Here is a 19244-nt window from a genome sequence, read left to right on the forward strand (position 1 = left end):
CTTTTTATCAAAAATGGGGATAAATAAGGTAGGTCTGTTAAAATTTATAAGGAAACTTGGCAGAACTTAAAACCTAAAATTCACTTTAAACTTCCTTGAGAAGTCAATTGGAGTATATTGAAAGCTGCAAGAAGATTCAAAGGTTAAGGAAAACAATTAATGCGAGGTTTGAGAATGTATAATTAATTTGGGATCGGGGTCCTGAATAATATAAGGGAATTGTTCAGAGAGGCAGACAGGTAATAGCTAGTGTAAAATAAAGTCAATAATTAAAATAAATAAAATATATTTCGTTTTGATATTTATTTAAATTTATGTTTGAAATCGTCTTCCTATTTATAATACATTTAACGTCTATAAGTCTGCAGTGTTTGTTATATATATCATAAAAATTTTTTACTTTCATATCTTATATACATGTGTGAAGATTTTGAAATATGTATTACAAAAATCTATAATGCATTCCTGTGTTGGCATTAATCGACTGATTTTTCAATCAGTTATTTAATTTGATTAATTTTCAATTAGGTTAAATTAGTCGTTCTCAATTCTCAAAGTGGATTATATCGACCCCCTTTGGGGTCGTTTCGAAGGCAAAGGAGCGGTAGCGAAAATAAAAATAGGGGGTCTATGAGAATAGAAAGGGGTCTACTTCTTTCTACAAGCATATAGGTATCTCGATATTGAGGTCAGATGAGATCAAAAAAGTTTGGGTACCATAGTTTTTCGGTAATGAGGAAGTGTATTTGAGAACCCCAACAATGATCACTAAACCTCCAAGATTGAAATAATTTCGGGAAGGTTTTTTCAAAGTGGTTGCAACGGGAAACAGTGACATATAAATAGCAAGGGATCTATCCGCCACTTTGCAACAAATTTCGTCAAACGGAGGAAAGATAGATCCCCCTCCTCTAAAAGTTTTTTAAAAATCATAAACTCAGGTGGATCATGTTTCGCGAATCTTGAAAAAGCTCCCCGAAATTATTTTAACTTTGGGAGTTTATATGTCCCCTGGATTATGGTTGCGAGATTGAATCTTGGTTCAAAACGGCAGGGAGGAAGATATCTTTGTATTTCTCCTGGTAATAAAATCCTCTTTTTTATGTATATGAAAGTGACATGATGAGATACTAAAAATATATTTCATTGATTTTTTTTCGGTTGTTTTAGTGGCATAGTAAGTAAAATTTTTATTTTGATTTTTTAGTATGTTGGACACAAGCCAAAATATAATATGTTCGCAAAATGGTGGTGAAACAATATCAAATCATAGCAGTCACTCTTATACACAAAGTCATCAGAGTCATCCGGATCGTACATCAACTACAACGACAACAACTACTTCAACGAATTCATCAAATTTTGTTATAATTATACCACAAGAAGAATCATCTTCAAACAGCAGCACTGCACCAGGTGCTGATACCAATAAATTACTGTCAACATCAAGTCAATCTATTGAAATATTAAACTCTGAAATATTAAATTCTAAATTAACAATGTCTTCTCAAGAACCAGATGAACTAACGGAGGATCATCAAGAACAAGAAGCTAACAGTGAAACACAATTAGATGTACTTCAATTAGATGCCATCAATTCACATAGTTCTGATAGTGGTTGTATTGAAGATGATGTTAATGGAGGTTTAGGAAGTCCTGGTGTCGATGGTGGAGGGTTTCCTACTTCAATATCAACGTCTCAATTGAACAACGATCAACTATCAAATAAATCGTCAACGGTATCTGTAGTAGTAACAACACCATCACCAGTAAAGGCTGCAGATAGTAAAACACATGAAGAGGATGAGCATGAAAGTCGTGGTCGTGCACATTCAGTTTCAAGTCGTGCAGCTGCATTTAATAAACAAGCAGAAGAAAATCAAAAAGCTGCTACCGCTACAAATGTTGTTGAGCAAGTTAAAAAGAAAAGTTTGTATTTAAAATTTATTTTCAATTACTTAAATTTAAGAAAATTTTCATATGCGTGGATTTCTTTTTGGAATTCGCGCTGGAAAATTTTTAATTGCGTGGCAAAATTAAAATTGAATTACAAATCGTTAAAAATTGTCATTTTTAAAGTGCTGGACAACGAACATCTCGTTCTTTCTAGTGTTGAATTATATAGGCCAATAACCGGATACTTTTTTTGTTGTTGGAGTATGTTCAGGAGTACCCTCCGAATGTAAATCCAAGTTGGCGGGACGGGGAATCTTGGAAAACACTTTTTATCAAATATCTAGTGAAATAACTTGTTCAATTTGGTTATTATTATGGTCACTCGCACACGTTTCCATACTAAATCATAAATTTTAAAATAATTGTAGCCGAATCGGCCGTTTTGACAGAGATTTGATTTAAAAAATAATTTTTTGATTGAATTTAATGTTGTTTTGTATGATTTCTAGGTGTATCAGCTGGTATTGAACGTTATAAAAATCGTCGTGGACTTGGTGGAGCACACAAAGCATCTGAACAACACTCACGTTTTAATACACAACCTGTAACATATGGTGAAATTCAAGAAGCTGCTAAACAAAATCAACAGAAGAATCAAAATGATGGTGAAGGTAAATTAAATTATAATCAAATAGGTTATAGCGACATAACTTACAACAATTAATCGGTTATAGCGCCGAACCTTATTTAGAAATAATCGTCTATAACGATCTCAATGTGTACCACTTAGTAAGGGACGACTTTAAGAATTTCTATCTACAATGTAGTCAATATCAGTATAAATTACTTACAAGGGGCTTATGTAGTGGCTTTTTCTTTAAAACTATCTTCCTCCGAGGAAAAATGAAGGCCTGTTTATCAAAGGACAAGCTAGAATGCCAAAGTGTTCTCATAATCTGGCCTTTTGCTGTTCCAGTTTGTCTTCCGATGATTGTGGTTTCATTTTTCCTCGTAAAAATTGATTTTGTGACTAAATTTACTCCTAGTGACATTTCTGTCAATGTCCTTATAACCAATTTTGTCCATAAATTAATAAATTATGTAATTGTCATTTGCTTTTCCATCTAGATGATAACGACCCATCAAAATTAACATTAGCTGAACGTGTAAAATTATTTAATGAGAAGATGATTGAAGAAAATCGTATTAAAACAAATAATACGAATACAAGATTAGGTCCACCACCAATGCGTAAACGTTACTCCAGATTCAAGACACAACCTGTAACATGTGATGAAGTACAAAGTGCACAACAGAAGATTAATCCATTAATTGCTAGTTTTGTTAAACCACCATCATCTGAAGAATTAGGTTTGTATTTTGTTTTTTATCAATAATAATATAAATTGTTTTTCGACCCTTCTTTCACATTTGGCACTATTAATAAGTATCCACGACCCTGTCATTCAAAGGGACCCCATATTCCTAAACTGTTGCCAAATGAAATCAATATTACGTGTAAAAACAGAATCTGAAGTTCGCTGGATCATAATAAAAGGTCTCCACGGATTGGAGATTGGCTTGACTCAAAAAATACCCCCATGGGCTTTTATAGGAAGGGTCTCATGAGTCTAGAATGCCCAAGGTCTCAATCATTACAGAATACTAGTATTGAATCCTTTAAACTCTCGCCTGAAATGATTATTACTAACAGTGATTTTCTTAATCCCGACAGAAAAGCTGTTGACTCTCTGCGTGGCTTCTGGCCTCGACAGAATCCTATAGCTTCATTTGCTAAAAGTAGCATGTCTTACCGAGATACGTCTTGGCTTCGGGTGACAGGTTGTTCTCAAGGGGGACACAGAGGAGCCTTTGGTTTAGGTGGTAGGGACCCATTTGCGGTACCCCTCTTATATATTATTATAATAGTTACTCATAGAGGCCTCATATGGAAAAAAGACCAGAGCCCCCAATACTTATAATACGGTCCTTATTGTTCGGGAAAATCGAAAATCATCAGGAAATTTTAAAAATTTGTATGTAATAAATTAAATTTTGTTCCAGATGGTTTAAATATGAAACAAACAAAAGATAAAATAAACCAACATGCCGTCCGAATGTTAACTAGCGAAGTGAAAGGTATTTTAAAAACTAAATCAGTGTTACCAATTATTAATAATACAACTTTAAATTTAGTACCAACATTAAATAAAGTTCATACAGCTGGTGATACTACACCGTCCATACGAACAATATACAATGAATCACCAGGTGGTGGATCTGCTGTTGGAGGACTAGTTACAAGTGCAGGTGCAAGTAGTGATAATAGTGTTAGTAATAGTGTAGTAAGGAACAATGAACAGATATCTTCATCAGAGGGTGAATCCTCTGGTGAACGTGAAATTAGAAGTATTATGAGTAATAGAACTGTAACAACAAGTTGTACATCGTCATCATCTTCAGCAGCAGCAATACGTAAACGTAAATCATCATCTGGAGTGGGTACACCTGGTGATAAGTAAGTGGATTATTTTAATATTACAAATATTGTCTTGGTTATTTTAATTTAAATTTAAAAACATTTTTCACACATCTTTTTTTCTTTTGTCTTTTAAATTTATTCATTTTCAAAAACATTTTCTGTTCAATTATTATCTATTTTCTTTTATTTTTGTAATTTTTTTAATGTACTAATTCTTTTTTAAAACTAACTATTTATTTATTATTTATTTTTTCTAAAAAAAACTTATTTTAAATTGTACATTTTTCTTCAATTAAATGAAAATATTTCATATAATTTTTATTTTATTTAATTTTAATTTTAAGGATGTATGAGCATGACAACAATGTTTGATTTAAAGGCTCAAAATTTATTTGTAGGTAGTCTTTTACTCAAAGAATATGTGGTTAAAATTTCAGCTTAGGTATCCGTGCAAATTTTTAAGAAAAAAGTCATTAAAAATCGATATAAAATACATTGGCTCTTATGGAGGAATCTCAAAAAACGACATATTTTGGAAGTTTTTGATAATTTTCATTTGGAATGAATGAAAACAAATTTAAAAAAAACTTTTTAATAGAAAGTAAACATATTAGCAATGAATTAGAAAAGAAAAAAACTAAGTGTCACCGTCCATATAAGGGATGTAAGAGCAGGGTAGATTAAGGGTTGAAATTATTTTTATCTTATTTTCAACTTTGATGATGAATTTTGTTATAACTTCATGCATGTAGACGAAAAATAAGAATAAAATTTTTTCGATATGTGTCTTGGTTTTCGAAATATCGAAAGCTAAATAATTAAACAAAATTTTCAATTTTCGATATTTTCAAAATTAAGCCAGATATCGAAAAATTGTATTCTTACTTTTCGTCTTATATCGTCAAGTAATAATATAAATTTATCATCAAAATTGAAAATATCTATTTTTAAATTTGTGCCCCCACTACCATGCTCATACATCCTTAACTTAATAGTTAAAATTTTGTTTTGAAAAATGTGACCAACTTTTTTAACTATTGTAATAAAGTATAAGTGACGTAGGACTGTCTGGGAAAACCAAATATTCCATCGATGAGCGAGTGTAAATGAAGGTGTTCCATTTAAGACGTCATTTTTAATTTTTTATTTAAAAATAACATTTTAATTACCAACATTTTGGATAAAACTTACGTAGTCCAATAGGAATCGGTGCATGGTTACCAATAACTAACTATTCCACTTCAATTTGTTATACGATTCTATACAATCGGTCCAAACTCGTAACACGAGAGTTTTTGGGGTCGTTGAACACGAATATCGTAACAGAATTGGTGTCAGAGGTACCTGGTTTAACGGTATCCGCGTCATCTTCTGGAGTTTTCGAGAAATTCGTCATATAACCAGTCCAAACTCGTTACTCGGGGGTTTTCGGGGTCGCCGAACAAGAATATCGTGGCGGAATTGGGATCAGAGGTACCTGGTACAACGATATCTTCGTCGCCTCCTGGAGTTTTCGTCACGATATTCGTGTTCAGCTATCCCAAAAACTCCCGTGTAACAAATATTGTGTATTTAATATTAACGGTCAATTTAAAATGCAATTATAAAATGCATATTAATTATGCTAATTGCATATTTTGAATTTCTAATAAATCAGACTAGGTAACAAAATTTCCTGACGCTATAACGAATCGAATGCCGAAAACTTCTTCGTCTACTTGCTTTTGTTTGAATACAGAAGTAACAATATGAACGTACATCTTTAAATTAAATATCTAATAGTTTAAATTAAATTAAGTATAAATGATTAAAAAATACAATTAATAAATATTTAAAATTACATAATAATAATACTACTTACTATTCTAAAGTAATAGTAAGGAAGTAGTTAATAAATATTATTTATATAATTATTAATATAAACTTTATTAAACAATACAATAATTAATTAATAGGTGGTACATGGTATGTATGTATCTTCATACACATATCGTTAATCGTTACCACTAAGGGTTTTACTGTGTTTTTATTTTAAAAAAAACATACGTATTAATAAAATTAGAAAGTGTAAAATAAACTATTAAATTATTAATTACTATACCAATATAATAACTACAATAATATTTAACTTTTATTATTAATAACCAAAAATTTAGATTATTCCTCATTTTTAACATAAGTGTTTTAAAACAATAAAAGTAAATTTGTTTAAGGTAGTACAACCACCAAAGCAATTTTAAGTTTAGGGTTGAAATTATTTGTAACTTATTTTGAACTTTGATTGACATTAAGGCATTTTAAGAATATAGCGTTCATTAAATATAAAAGTATCCAATGTTTGAAATTAAATGTCCATATATGTCAACTTAAACTGTGCTAAAACGAATATATCAAGGAAATTACAAGGCTTGACTACATTGTCACCCTCTCCTGATGAAGTTCATCGTAGCTTTTGCACTAATCTTTTCCCCTTCTTGATCGGCTCATTAGGTTTATAAATGCTGGCCTTTCAAAAATGCTTTAGCATATATTAGATGCCAGTACAAACACTTTTTTATTGAGTGCTTATCTCAGCAAAGCGCAGCCATTAATTTAATGTTAATTTTTTATTTATTTATAAACAAAGTAAAGTTTTACATGTTGTTATCTGTGTCAGTTTGTTATCATTATCATTTATTTAAAAATAAAACTTTTGTTTATTTTTTAAAAAGTTAACTGATTAACTAACTTAAACATTTTATAATTATTACACATTTTTTAGTTCAAATAACTACCAGATATTTAAATAGTTTGTTCCACCGATAATAATTGTAAACGCTTAAAATCTTACTATAGAGATATAAAATTATATCTACTATAAAGATATAAAACTCTGCTTAAAATAGTATTAAAATAGGCGACAATGACCATGAACTTACCAAATATTTAACACTTCATTTATATAATACTAGCATGATACCCGGCCCCTTCGTTGGGTTTAAAAGTATAGACCACCGCGATATAGCCTCTACCTCTCTTACCCCCTTCCATTATCGTTCACCTTTTTTTACAGTAAAACCTTTAATTTATAGTTCAAAATGATGTTCATAAATGGCATAGTGAAATGGCATAGACTAAATTTAATTCTTTTGAAAAGTATGTCTTTATAAAATTATAGTTGATATGTTATTCTGATGTATGAGCAACCTTGCATTCATATTTATATTATACTAGCTTCATACCCACCCGCTTCGGTAGATTGGCCATTGAATCTAATTTCATTTATCAATATTTTATTTGTTTTATATTGATTTTAAAAATAAAAAGGTTTAGTATAATATACGTTCAACACTCTTGTTCTTGTTGTAGGTTTTTAATTATATATACAGATATAATAAGTTAAATCATAAAATAAGGCAATACAACTATACAACAAGTTACAAGTTAAAGTTACACCAACTTAAAATTGTGATATAAATAATAATTGTTGTAGTTTTTTAAAAAGTATGTCACATAATTATAACTTCTATATTAATAATAGATAATAAATATTCTCTGTATAATATGTTTTGAATTGTTTAAAAGGAAACGGTAGAAGTTGTCAAAAATATGAAGAGAATATATATCCACATTAAAATCAAATGTGTACTAGCTCGATCCGTGTGGTACTTCGCTGTGCGGTAGTTCGCCGATTTTTTAATTTTTTGGGTCAATATTACCTTATAACATGAGTTTTCAAATCGGAACTGTAAAATTATTCTAAATTTTTTCAAGAAAAATCCACACAAAAATTTTTGGTTTCGGAATTTGATAAAACTCAGTTTATAGGGTAATTTTGAACCAAAAAATTCAAAAATCGAGTTTATTTGGCGATTGGACTAATAGTTTATGAGAAAAACTATATCTAGGATCGATTTTTGACGATCTCGAAAACTACTCAACCAAAGTAAAAAGTTAAAGTAAACAAAAAAAAGTGCTTAATTTACTTGATACCTTCCTACATAGAATATATTACTTTTTATTGATAAAAATAAATATAATTTAAATAAATAAACTAAAAGTAACGGTATTTTAGATAAAATAAAATGGTTGATATTTGTTGCGGTTGTTGGTTGATGGATGGATGGTTCGGTTCATGATATTCAAATCAAATTTATTTAACAGTTGACTGATTCAATTCAAACTTAATAATTATGAATAAATAAATAAAAACCATCTGTTTATTTATTTGTTTATAATAAAGAATCAAATCAAATATATTAAAATATAAATAAAAATAAAACATTTAAAAAATAATAATAAATAAATAATAATTTTAAAATTAGACTAAATATAATCTATAAAATAATTAGGATCGCGACTTATTAAACCATATGTTTATAAATATAAACAAATAAACAACACGTGTTCAATTCAAATAATTATAATTATTTACAATTTCACATAATTATTATTTTGAATAGTTTATTATCAATTGTTATGATTTAAAAAATTTACTCTTATATTATATAAAAAAAACAAGTGAAAACAAACAATTGACTGAGTTAATTGTTGAAATACTCTGTCACATGACACATACATGTCACACATATATAACTGATATTCTCGTATAATACATACTATATAATTTGCGCTCTCACGGGTAAACACTGATGTTTACGGAAAAATGTTTCAAACAAAAGTTCTTTATTTTTTTATAAGGAACATTTTTTACATTGAAACTTTTGTTCTATCTCTAACGGTTTAGAAGATGGGTGCTACGGACCCAAGACCCAATTGTCCTATGTTGCTCATTTACGAACTTGATCTCACTTTTTACGTCCTCAGCACGCTATAAAAATTTCAATTTGATATCTCTTTTCGTTTTTGAGTAATCGTGATGACAGACGGACAGACGACAGATAGACAGACAGACAGACATCAGGAAATGTACTAATTAGATGATTCTATGAACACCTATATCAATATTTTGTTCGTAGCATCAATATTTTTAAGCGTTACAAACTTGGGACTAAACTTAATATATTATATATATCATATAGCACAACAGTGCGTAAGCGTAGATTATTTTTCATATATACATGGTATAAAAATACTATTTAAGGAGGTAGTATTGGTCGTTGGCGGTCATTTTCCAATATGGCGTCGAAAAGCAGTTTTTTGTCCGAGTCATTTTACAAGGAAAATAGCTACATATAAAATTAAACAAGAGAAAATTTCCTACAATTTAGGTCCTAACCATTTTTTTCGTAAAATCAGTAGTTTCGGCGTGCGAGTGCCACAAAGTGTTACTTAATACGCGTTTTCAGTAGGGATTGAGACGTCACTAACTGAAATTTCTTGGGTATCATCTGCGATGGCATCATCAAATTCTTAATTAACCATTATAGATTAAAATGACCCATTCTATATATATGGTTTAAATTGAACATTTAATACTATTTTCTAATAATTCCTCGTAACTTATTTTCACAATTACTAATGCAACAAGTTTTAACTAATTTTTTTTAACGGCTTAGTAAACATAAATTATAATTAAACATTCCGTACATATAATAAAATATGAAAAGTTCTTGATTTCAAGGTTTTTTTTATACCCAACCCAACTTGAGTGAACTGAGTGTGCTCAGCCTCTTGATCAGTAACATCTGATCTAACAACACATTTATTTAATAAAAAAGAAAACTCTAATAATTATATTTTTATAAAATTAATTTTATAGTTTTCTAACTAAACAACTTAACTACTTCAGTTAAGTTGTTTTATTAAGTGAAAGTTTTACGTTCTTATTGATTTATTTATTTAATTCTAATGCATTAGTAGGTCAATTGGCCAGTTTTCTTGTCCAACTAGAAGAAAAATTGAAATATTTACTAACATAAACATTTAATTATCACATTAAACGTACTGAACTACTAAATTAGGACTAAATTTTCAAGAATAATCTTGATTTCGATTCATCATAATATACAAACTTTCAGCCTGTTAGTACCTAATCAATATCCATTCATTACGTTAATTGATTTTAAAAAATGTGTTATTTATTGTAATTAAAATAAATATGATAAAATTAATTAAATAATATTTGACGTTAATTTTTATTAATGTTCATAAAAATTAAAACAATTGATTAACATTTACTTTATTTTGTAAAATGATGAACTTAAATATCACATTTCCTCTTAAAATTTAGTTTTAATTACCCTAATTCACTTTATTAATTAATTTTAATAGTTTTAAATGTGTTTGTAGTGGAATCGAGTTTTTAGAATTCTATTATTAACATTTAGCTATTCACTTTTGACATCGAATGTACTGGGTGTCCCACAAATTGAAAAAGTTAAAAGTTGAAGTTTTGTAATTTACACGTCATGCTCTTTTATTAGATACCCCACTTGGGTATATTTGAAAATATTCGATTGTTCATCCTCATTGCTGTGTTGGGCCAGCGGGAAGTGAATTAATGCAAGAGAGGGGGGTATATCCACATTCTACCTTCAAAATCCACTCTTATTTAGCTGATATTCCCATATTAATACATACTACAAAATTTGCACCTAATTAGCGCCCTCGTGGGTAAACAGTGATGTTTACAAGAAAATGTTTCAAACAAAAGTTGTTCATTTTTTTATAAGGAACATTTTTTTTGCATTTGTTCTATTTCTAACGGTTTACGAGATGGGTCCTGCGGACCCAAGACCCAATTGACCTATGTTGCTCATTTACGAACTCGACCTCACTTTTTACGTCTTAAGCACACTATACAAATTTCAGCTTGATATCTCTTTTTGTTTTTGATTAATCGTGATGACAGGCGGACAGACGACAGACAGACATACGGAAATGGACTTATTAGGTGATTTTATAAACACCTAAACCAAAATTTTTTTCGTAGCATCAATATTTTTAAGCGTTACAAACTTGGGACTAAACTTAATATACTATGTATATTTCATATGCATGGTATAATAAAAGTGGACTAAGCAAAGTAAATTGGAAATTTTATTTCTTATCCTAATTATGAAGTTCCACAAAGTAAAGCTCTCTACAATTAATCCCCGTATATACGTTTCTGGCCCATTTTGTAGGATATTTTCAAAATTGTAAAATTTTCAAAAATCACCTCAAAAATTGATTCTAATAATTGGCCAGGTTATTAAACATTCTAGCGGCAACAAATTAGATGTAGATTTTGATATATGGACTTTCCTGAACATTTTAAAAAATACTTGGGACACAATGAGCCTATCTAGTGATACATGATCTAAGAACCATACTCTACATCTACAATCCACATTGACAGCCATCCATACTCCAATAGTGTTATTAGTAAACACAAGGTACTACCTAGAACAGAACCTCCTAGTGCTGTATTGGTTGTGTTTTGTATAGTTAGTGTTTAGTGATGTGCGGATGTTAGTACGCAACGCATCATACGATACAAACACCATGCCTTGCCTTATATTTTAATATTTATAAATATTAAATTATAAAAATAATAAAAATGACAACAACACATTGACACGATGATGTAAATATTGAAGATTTTTTAGTAAAATTCATTTTATTTATGATGGGTTACCTTTTTTTTATTTTAAATAAATAAATAATATTGATCAAACATTTTAAAATAGTGTTGTATATTTATTTTGATTTATTTAATCAATACAATAATAACAAAAATGTTTTGTTGTTTTTGTTTTTAATTTGTGATTTGTGTGTTTTTTAAAATATGTGATATATGTGACATATTTTTAAGAGTTGTTTTTGTTTTTAAAATTGTTAGTATTTATTATATTTTTAATGAGGTATGCAAATTTAATTATTTACTTTTTTTATTATATAAAATGTACAAGTCTAGTGTCGTTTGTTATGCAATAAGTTGTGTAATCAAATGAACAGATAATGTAGTTTTTAAAATTTACATTTCATTGTTTTTTTTTTTTTTTGTAAGTCTCGAGATTTTTTGAAAATGATAACAAAGAACCTTGTTCTTGTACTTTATTTTTATGAATAACTTATTCTTATCATTTTGAACAAAGAATAATTTAAGATTCTTTACCAGTTAGTAACTTAAAATTTTGAGAAATAGTTCTAAAATATATTAAAAAGTCACAATTCAATTTATTTAAAAGATTGTCTAAAAATTATTCAAGTTTTTTCCGAAAATAAGTTCACTGAAAAAAAATTAAAATACTGATAAACCTCATCCCGAAGTTGACCGTTCGAAGTTGATACATACACTTTCCTTTCAAAGAATTTCCTAATGATTGGAACAAGTACAGCTAAATATTTGTATTTAAAATAAAATGGGATTGAATTTAAAATATGAATTCATTGATACAAAATCACTGAAGTTAAATAAACAAAATGATTACTTGAAAGAGATTGTGATGGAAAATAAAATTGTACTTAGTTGGAATATATAATCGTGAATCGATGAATTAAAAGAAAATTTTTTTGCGTTTGCTTTAAATATAGGATTTGGTTATTATGATCAAATAGCTGTCATGTCTAATCCTTATGTAGTTGTGTCAACTACATAAATATTGTTGTTGTATTAAGTTTGAAATAAACTTATTGATCATTTTTATAATATATAGCATATTTGTGTAAAAACCATCAGTAGCGCAGTCAGTACAGCAATGGACTTAAGATAAATATAATTATTATTAAAGTTATGACTTGATAAGAAATTAATAAATATAACTTTACAATACAATATTGTATTCGATTCTATTATCTATTAAAAATATGAATCATTCTCATTCATACATAATAAGAAAGTATATTTATTATTTGAAAGGTTACTAACAAAAAAAAACCCTGAGTTAGCTAAATTACTTCAATTATTATTTAGGTACTTACTTGAAAAAAATTACAAACTTTTTTTTAATTAAATTTTATCTTATGTAGTCTTGTTTATCACACTGATAGTGGTCAGAAAATCATGTGAACTCCTCTCTGTAAATTAAGCACTCGTTGAGTACTTTTTTTGTAAAAATGACTTAAAAATAACTTCCGTTTCAAATTTTGGTGGATTCTGTTAGAATTTGGGAAAATTAGACGAAAATTAAGAGTAAAATTTTTCGATATAAAATAACACACAAATGCCATACATTTCATCACTCTAAATGTATTTTATGGAAAAACGAGTGCCGTTTGTTATAATTTTCTTTATAGGAAAATATTTGTTCTATTTTTAACTGATCAATATTATTTTTCCAAATTAATCCTAAGAAATTTACCTGTGTCACATCATAAAGCAAATAATTGACTGAGGTATTGTTGAAATATTGCAATCGAAAGATAGTCATTCTTACACACAAAGCAATGGGAGTACACTTCCTCAATGGAAATGTTAATAAACACACACATACATACATACAATAAGTGTATACAGTGGTACTCACAGGTAAACAATGATGTTTACGAAATAATGTTTCAAACAAAAGTTGTTTATTTTTTTATAAGGAACGTTTTTTACATTTAAACTTTAGTTCTATCTCTAATGGTTTACAAATTTCACTAATAGATTTTAAGTGCTAATACTAGCATTAATTTTAGCAAGCGTTCAGTAAATTAATAAAGCCAGTCAATGAATGTTAATGAAAATAATTCTAGTTTATAAGAGTGAACCCAAACCAGTCCAGACAAACGGATGTATGGATGTATACACCTGTAATATTGAATGCAGAACTAGTGATACGGAAGTAAATTAAATAATTCATTGACCACAACCAACGGACTTGCAATTCATAGGTCATACTTACGATTTACATGAGGCTAATGTTTGAAGCCAGCTTTAAGACGGAAAACCGTCATGTATCTCAGTCCTAAGCAAAGTCGAAGGATTTCTGAGTTCCTCCTTATCTTTTACGACCCTTCAGAGGTTCAAACCTGGCAGTGTATATATCAAATATTATTAAAGGGATCAAAATACATATTACGAAAATGCTTAAAGATCAAATTTTCCCTTGACTTAGGATTGCCGCATAGGATTGTAGTTGAAATTATGTGTCGGGTAAACGGTTAGTAATTATATAATTTTTTAATAGTTATTAAAATACTTTTCATAATAAGAATGATGATTGTAAATTTTTACCATATAAAAGTAAATTGAAGGTCATTTCTAATTCTCTCACCACTGATGTTGCAGTATGCAGTTAATAAAACCACAAACATGCTATATATCTCATGTTCAAAAAAAATGCGACAATCTAGAAAAAAATGAGAATCTTAAACTTACGTGTTAACTTAAAACTTTGAAGTAACTATGTTTTTTTGAATTTTTGTTAAACTGATAATTATTTCATAATTTGTAAATTGAAATTATTAACGTGAGTATAAAAAACTATTATAAAAAAATTTGGAAAACGGTTGACCCTGCAGGTCATCCCTGTAACTTCCCGCTAAGTATTGACTCATAACGTGTAAAAAATTTTATCTATTCTGATGTTATATCCACTGATGTTCGATGCTTTTGAGCTTCTAGCTCAAAAATTTCATAGACGTTTGATAAAACGCTATTTTTTAAATTTTCAAATCGCGATAACTTTAGAATGAATAAACCGATTTTCACGCGGTTGGTGACATTCGACGCAGTTTTTGAAGCTTCATGAAGAATCTTTAAGTTTCAATTGATAGAACAAAAAATTTTGAGGTTATTCCGAAAAAACGCTTTTTTGGGTTTTCTTTCGTCAACGATAACTCACGAACGAATCAACCGATTTTGACCGGACTGGTGGTGATCGACGTGGTTTTTTGATGTTGAGAGCTGATTAGTTTTTGGAATTGATCGATACAGCCGTTTAAAAGTTATTAAAAAAAACCACTTAAAAAATTTTTTTTTGCAGTTTTCTTGAAATTTCTCGAAATCTATCGGTTCGAATCGGTCCAAATAGGCCTCAAAATCTATGTTTGGTCAAGCCCTTTCGAAGACACCAACCGCGATCAAATCGGACAAGCCGTTCAAAAGTTATGAGAGGTTTACATACATCCACACACACACACACACACACTCATACATACATACATACAGCCATACAGACACCCTCGCAGAAGTAGTCAGGGAAGTTTCCTGACACCTTAAAACGTCGAGATGAAAACTCGATTTTGGCAAAACGGGGTGAAAACAATAACTTCCCTATTTTCTTAGCGAGAAGTTAAAATATTTTGCCTGGGTTGGGATTCGAACGCAGGTCTTTTAGAATGGCAGTCAAATATCCATGTCACCCACCCACTATACTGGTTGCATTTACATTGAATTTTTAGTGTTTAATTTCGACTGTCATCGTGTATCAGTCACAATCATTTAAACTAGATTTTAAATGATTAATAGCCAACTGTATTCAGAGTTTTTAAATAATTTTTTTAGATTGTTGCTTATTTTTTTAACGCGAGTATATGTACATTCATTTATAAATTATTTATTTAATAATTAATATTTATATTATATATTTATTTAATTTAATTTATCCTTTTCATAACATACTACTGTTTTATTTATTTATTTACTAGGCATACAATATTTTTGCAATACAATTAATTTTCTTTTCTATCAAGGAAATAAAATTACAAAAAAGGTAATCGGAAAAATTCCATTGATTCTGATTATCTAAACTATCTATAATACGTACCTACGTGTTATTGTTAATAAGCTGTTATCCACCCGCTTAGCTGGGAAATTACAACTTGAAAAACAAAGACTACCGCGCTATAGCCTTTAAAATTTTAGCTTTATCATAGTAGTATACATAAAATAGTGCTCAAACCCAAAATAGTAAAAGTAACCCTTCAAATGTACCACGTGCCTGTGCAGAACATAAAGATTTATAGCTTTTATGTATACGTTATAAAATACTGCAACTACATAAGGGATAATACGAGATCACATGTATGGTATGGTGGAGTAGTTTGAGGGAGTTAGGTTGAAATGTAACGCACACTTACCATGTCTGGCGTCTGCTCTTTTTTTTATATATATTATTTTGAAGTTGGTTTCCCACTAAATATTAAAAGGGTCCAAATATTTTAGGGTGAAAAATAATAGTTATTAGCTGTGTAGATTTTCATGTATCTCCTCTGTTTGGTGTTTCTTTTATAAAATCAATATCATTCATACAGATTACAGATGCAAGTACAATTGTGATTTTTAAATCAGCATCCATTTTTCCGAAAGCAATAATTTTTACGTCGATGTAATAGTATAGGAGACGGTCTCGATGGATTTTTTAGTTCTAGAGGCGCCGATCTATTTTTCCTGGCTAGGGACTGATTTATTAGACGGATAAGTAGTTCTAAGAGAGTCATGACATTTAAATTGTTTTTGTCAAAATCAATAAAATTTTCTATGTGTCAAAATCAAAATTTTTGAATGTTATTATGAGTGTTTTTTTGTTTATCAAATTAAATTTATGTGTTTTTTGAAGAGAAGCCAGAAATATTCAATATCCAACCAATTATTAGAGCTTTTAATTTAAATTAAAACGTTTATCTTTAAAAATGTAAAGAAATTTGAGTCTAATGTGTTTGTGCCTGTATTTGAGTTTGAATTTGAGTCTACTTCTTCTGTTGAGTATGTGATTTCATATCCAGAAATTTCTCTTTCAGGGAAAATTAAATTATTTGAATATCCTCTGGAATAAATATTCATCAGTTTCTTTAAACCCCGTGAAAGTAGTCGGGAAATTTTGTTAAGTTGTTAGGCATGATCTTGCCAATAGTCCATCAAAATTCCAGCTGTCTTGAGGGGACTGTCAAATACTACGCTTACCTTAGACACTTAGAATCATTACATTAAGATATTCCAATCCTCTGAGAGAAAAGTAAGATTTAAAAAGTTTAAAATATGACCTTGGCAATTGCAGCCTTTCAAATTTGCAGTCATATTCCGATTATAAAACAGTATGCTTGTCCGAGACTTACAAACGAATCATCAACAAATGAACCAAGGTCCGTTCTTACGGAGGTTCGAAAAAAGTTGCCCGGCCCTGCTTGGCTGATTCTTTGAGTGGACCTGAATGTACCCTTTTTATATAATTTAAAATAAAGTTTCATTTGATTAACATTTGTTATTTTTCTTTTTTTGCAGAAAATTTGTGACAAAAAGTGCAAGCGAAACGTATTTAACAACCCACAGTTCCATAAACAAAACAGATGAGAGCACAATAAAATTAACAACTAAATCCAGTACACAACGTAAGAATGGAACTGTTGACAATAGCGATGAATCCTCGAATTCTAGTTGTGATGATGAACATTGCAACAATGAAGACATTCTGGGTTCAATGGAACAATCATCACAACGGGAACAACGAATAGTTGTCAATCCAAGTCAATCCATTAATAATAATAAGATGCCAGCTTCAGTGGATGATGCACCAGGTGAAGGTGATTCACCAGGTGATCATGAAGACGATGCTGTTGATAATATTAATAATAGTATTAGTCCATCAATATCGATTGCTGAACGTCGAGCTGCCTTACAACATGCTGGTAACAATGATTGGAAGCGTCGGATTCATCCCATTCATGAATTAACTGCTGGCGAATTGAAGAACATTGTTGTCACAACAAACAATTTAATTAATGTAAGTACCGCTTTAAGTACTTTATTTTTATTTATTCTTAACAAAAGTTGATGAGCTCAAAGGGGGGAATCTTAATAATAATAATGAAACATAAGAGGAATACCGCAAATGGGTCCCTTGCCCCTAGACTAAGGGATTCTCTGTCCCGTCCTTGAGAAAAACCTGTTATTCGAAGGCAAAAAGTGTCCGAATAAGAGATGCTATTTTAAGAAGATGAAGATATAGAAATCTGTCGGAATCAGACGCCACGTAGAAAGCTCACGGGATATCTTCCAGGATTGATGAATCCAGGCTTCTGTCAAGAGTCTCATCAGCCTACTCAATTATACTCTAGAGGGGGGCATCTTAAAGAGACCATGATTAAAATTTAATACAAAATTTCATCTAAAAATCAACGTGAGCTCTCGTAATCGATAAGAAATAGAAAACCACTTTAATTTAGAAAGATGTTTTTTGTTCGAAATACTTCGAATAGTTGATTTCGCTGGAAGAGTATTTTCAGTTATATAAAGGTAATTAATTAATGATTTGAATAAGTTTATTCATTGGTTGATGAAATTTCCACAAATTATAATTTTGGAGCGTTGATAATGATCGAACCAAGATGGTCTAACGATGGAAATCATTTAAAATTAAAAAAAAAATTAAAATGAGTGTAGAACTAATTGTGAGTTTGTAAGTATGTAAATAAAAAAAAATTTCACTAGCATGACTTTAAATTAAAGAACCGTGACATAAAAATGTTAAAACTGTTGGACTTATATGGAGTGAAGTGACTGAGTGAGGTTACTTAGTACTTTACTGTGTTTACTTAGTGAGTGCTTCCTCAACCAAATGACTATGAATGCAAGTTGGCAAATAATCAACAAAAACTTATGATTTCATATCTTTACTGACTGTTAAGTCAATAAAAAATGTTTGTTTGTATGCTAACACGATGTTTAAATTTAATTACTTACACATTACAGCCTCCCAAAAATTATGGTCTTGTTTGATTCACCTGATTAGAGATTAAACCTTTGATAGTATCTTTTTAGAAATGTTTTCGCATGTAATGTGAATTTTGATTTCCTCTTTCTCCTGTATGGCAAAATCTACAGAGATCATCTTTTGTGTAACATGTAAGATCTGTCTAGTTGTTAACGCTCAGAAGCTCTCCACTTTCATAACTTGCGAATCCTAGGCGAGCCCACTCCTTAGACCTGCCTGGAGGACCATGAAACCTCTTTGAATTTTATTTATACCTATAAAAGTTTGTAGTAAATCAGATATAGAATGTTTTCCCTCAATTTCTG

At 29.7% G+C, this 19244-nt stretch overlaps 1 protein-coding gene across 4 annotated transcripts in view; it reads left to right on the plus strand.

Moving 5' to 3' along the window:
• LOC123298480 (serine-rich adhesin for platelets-like) overlaps nt 1-19244 on the plus strand; it is a 64711-nt gene that overhangs the window by 37965 nt on the left and 7502 nt on the right. For 3 of the 4 annotated variants that reach the window (XM_044880490.1, XM_044880492.1, XR_006535276.1), the window contains 5 exons: nt 1208-1929; nt 2406-2567; nt 3025-3267; nt 3961-4414; nt 17451-17949. In XM_044880490.1, the coding sequence (XP_044736425.1) occupies nt 1208-1929; nt 2406-2567; nt 3025-3267; nt 3961-4414; nt 17451-17949 (2080 nt within the window). The remainder of the gene's footprint in view (nt 1-1207; nt 1930-2405; nt 2568-3024; nt 3268-3960; nt 4415-17450; nt 17950-19244) is intronic. The other variant, XM_044880491.1, reaches the window with a different exon arrangement.

This window comes from Chrysoperla carnea, chromosome 4, assembly GCF_905475395.1.
Source record: "Chrysoperla carnea chromosome 4, inChrCarn1.1, whole genome shotgun sequence".
NCBI lineage: Eukaryota > Metazoa > Arthropoda > Insecta > Neuroptera > Chrysopidae > Chrysoperla > Chrysoperla carnea.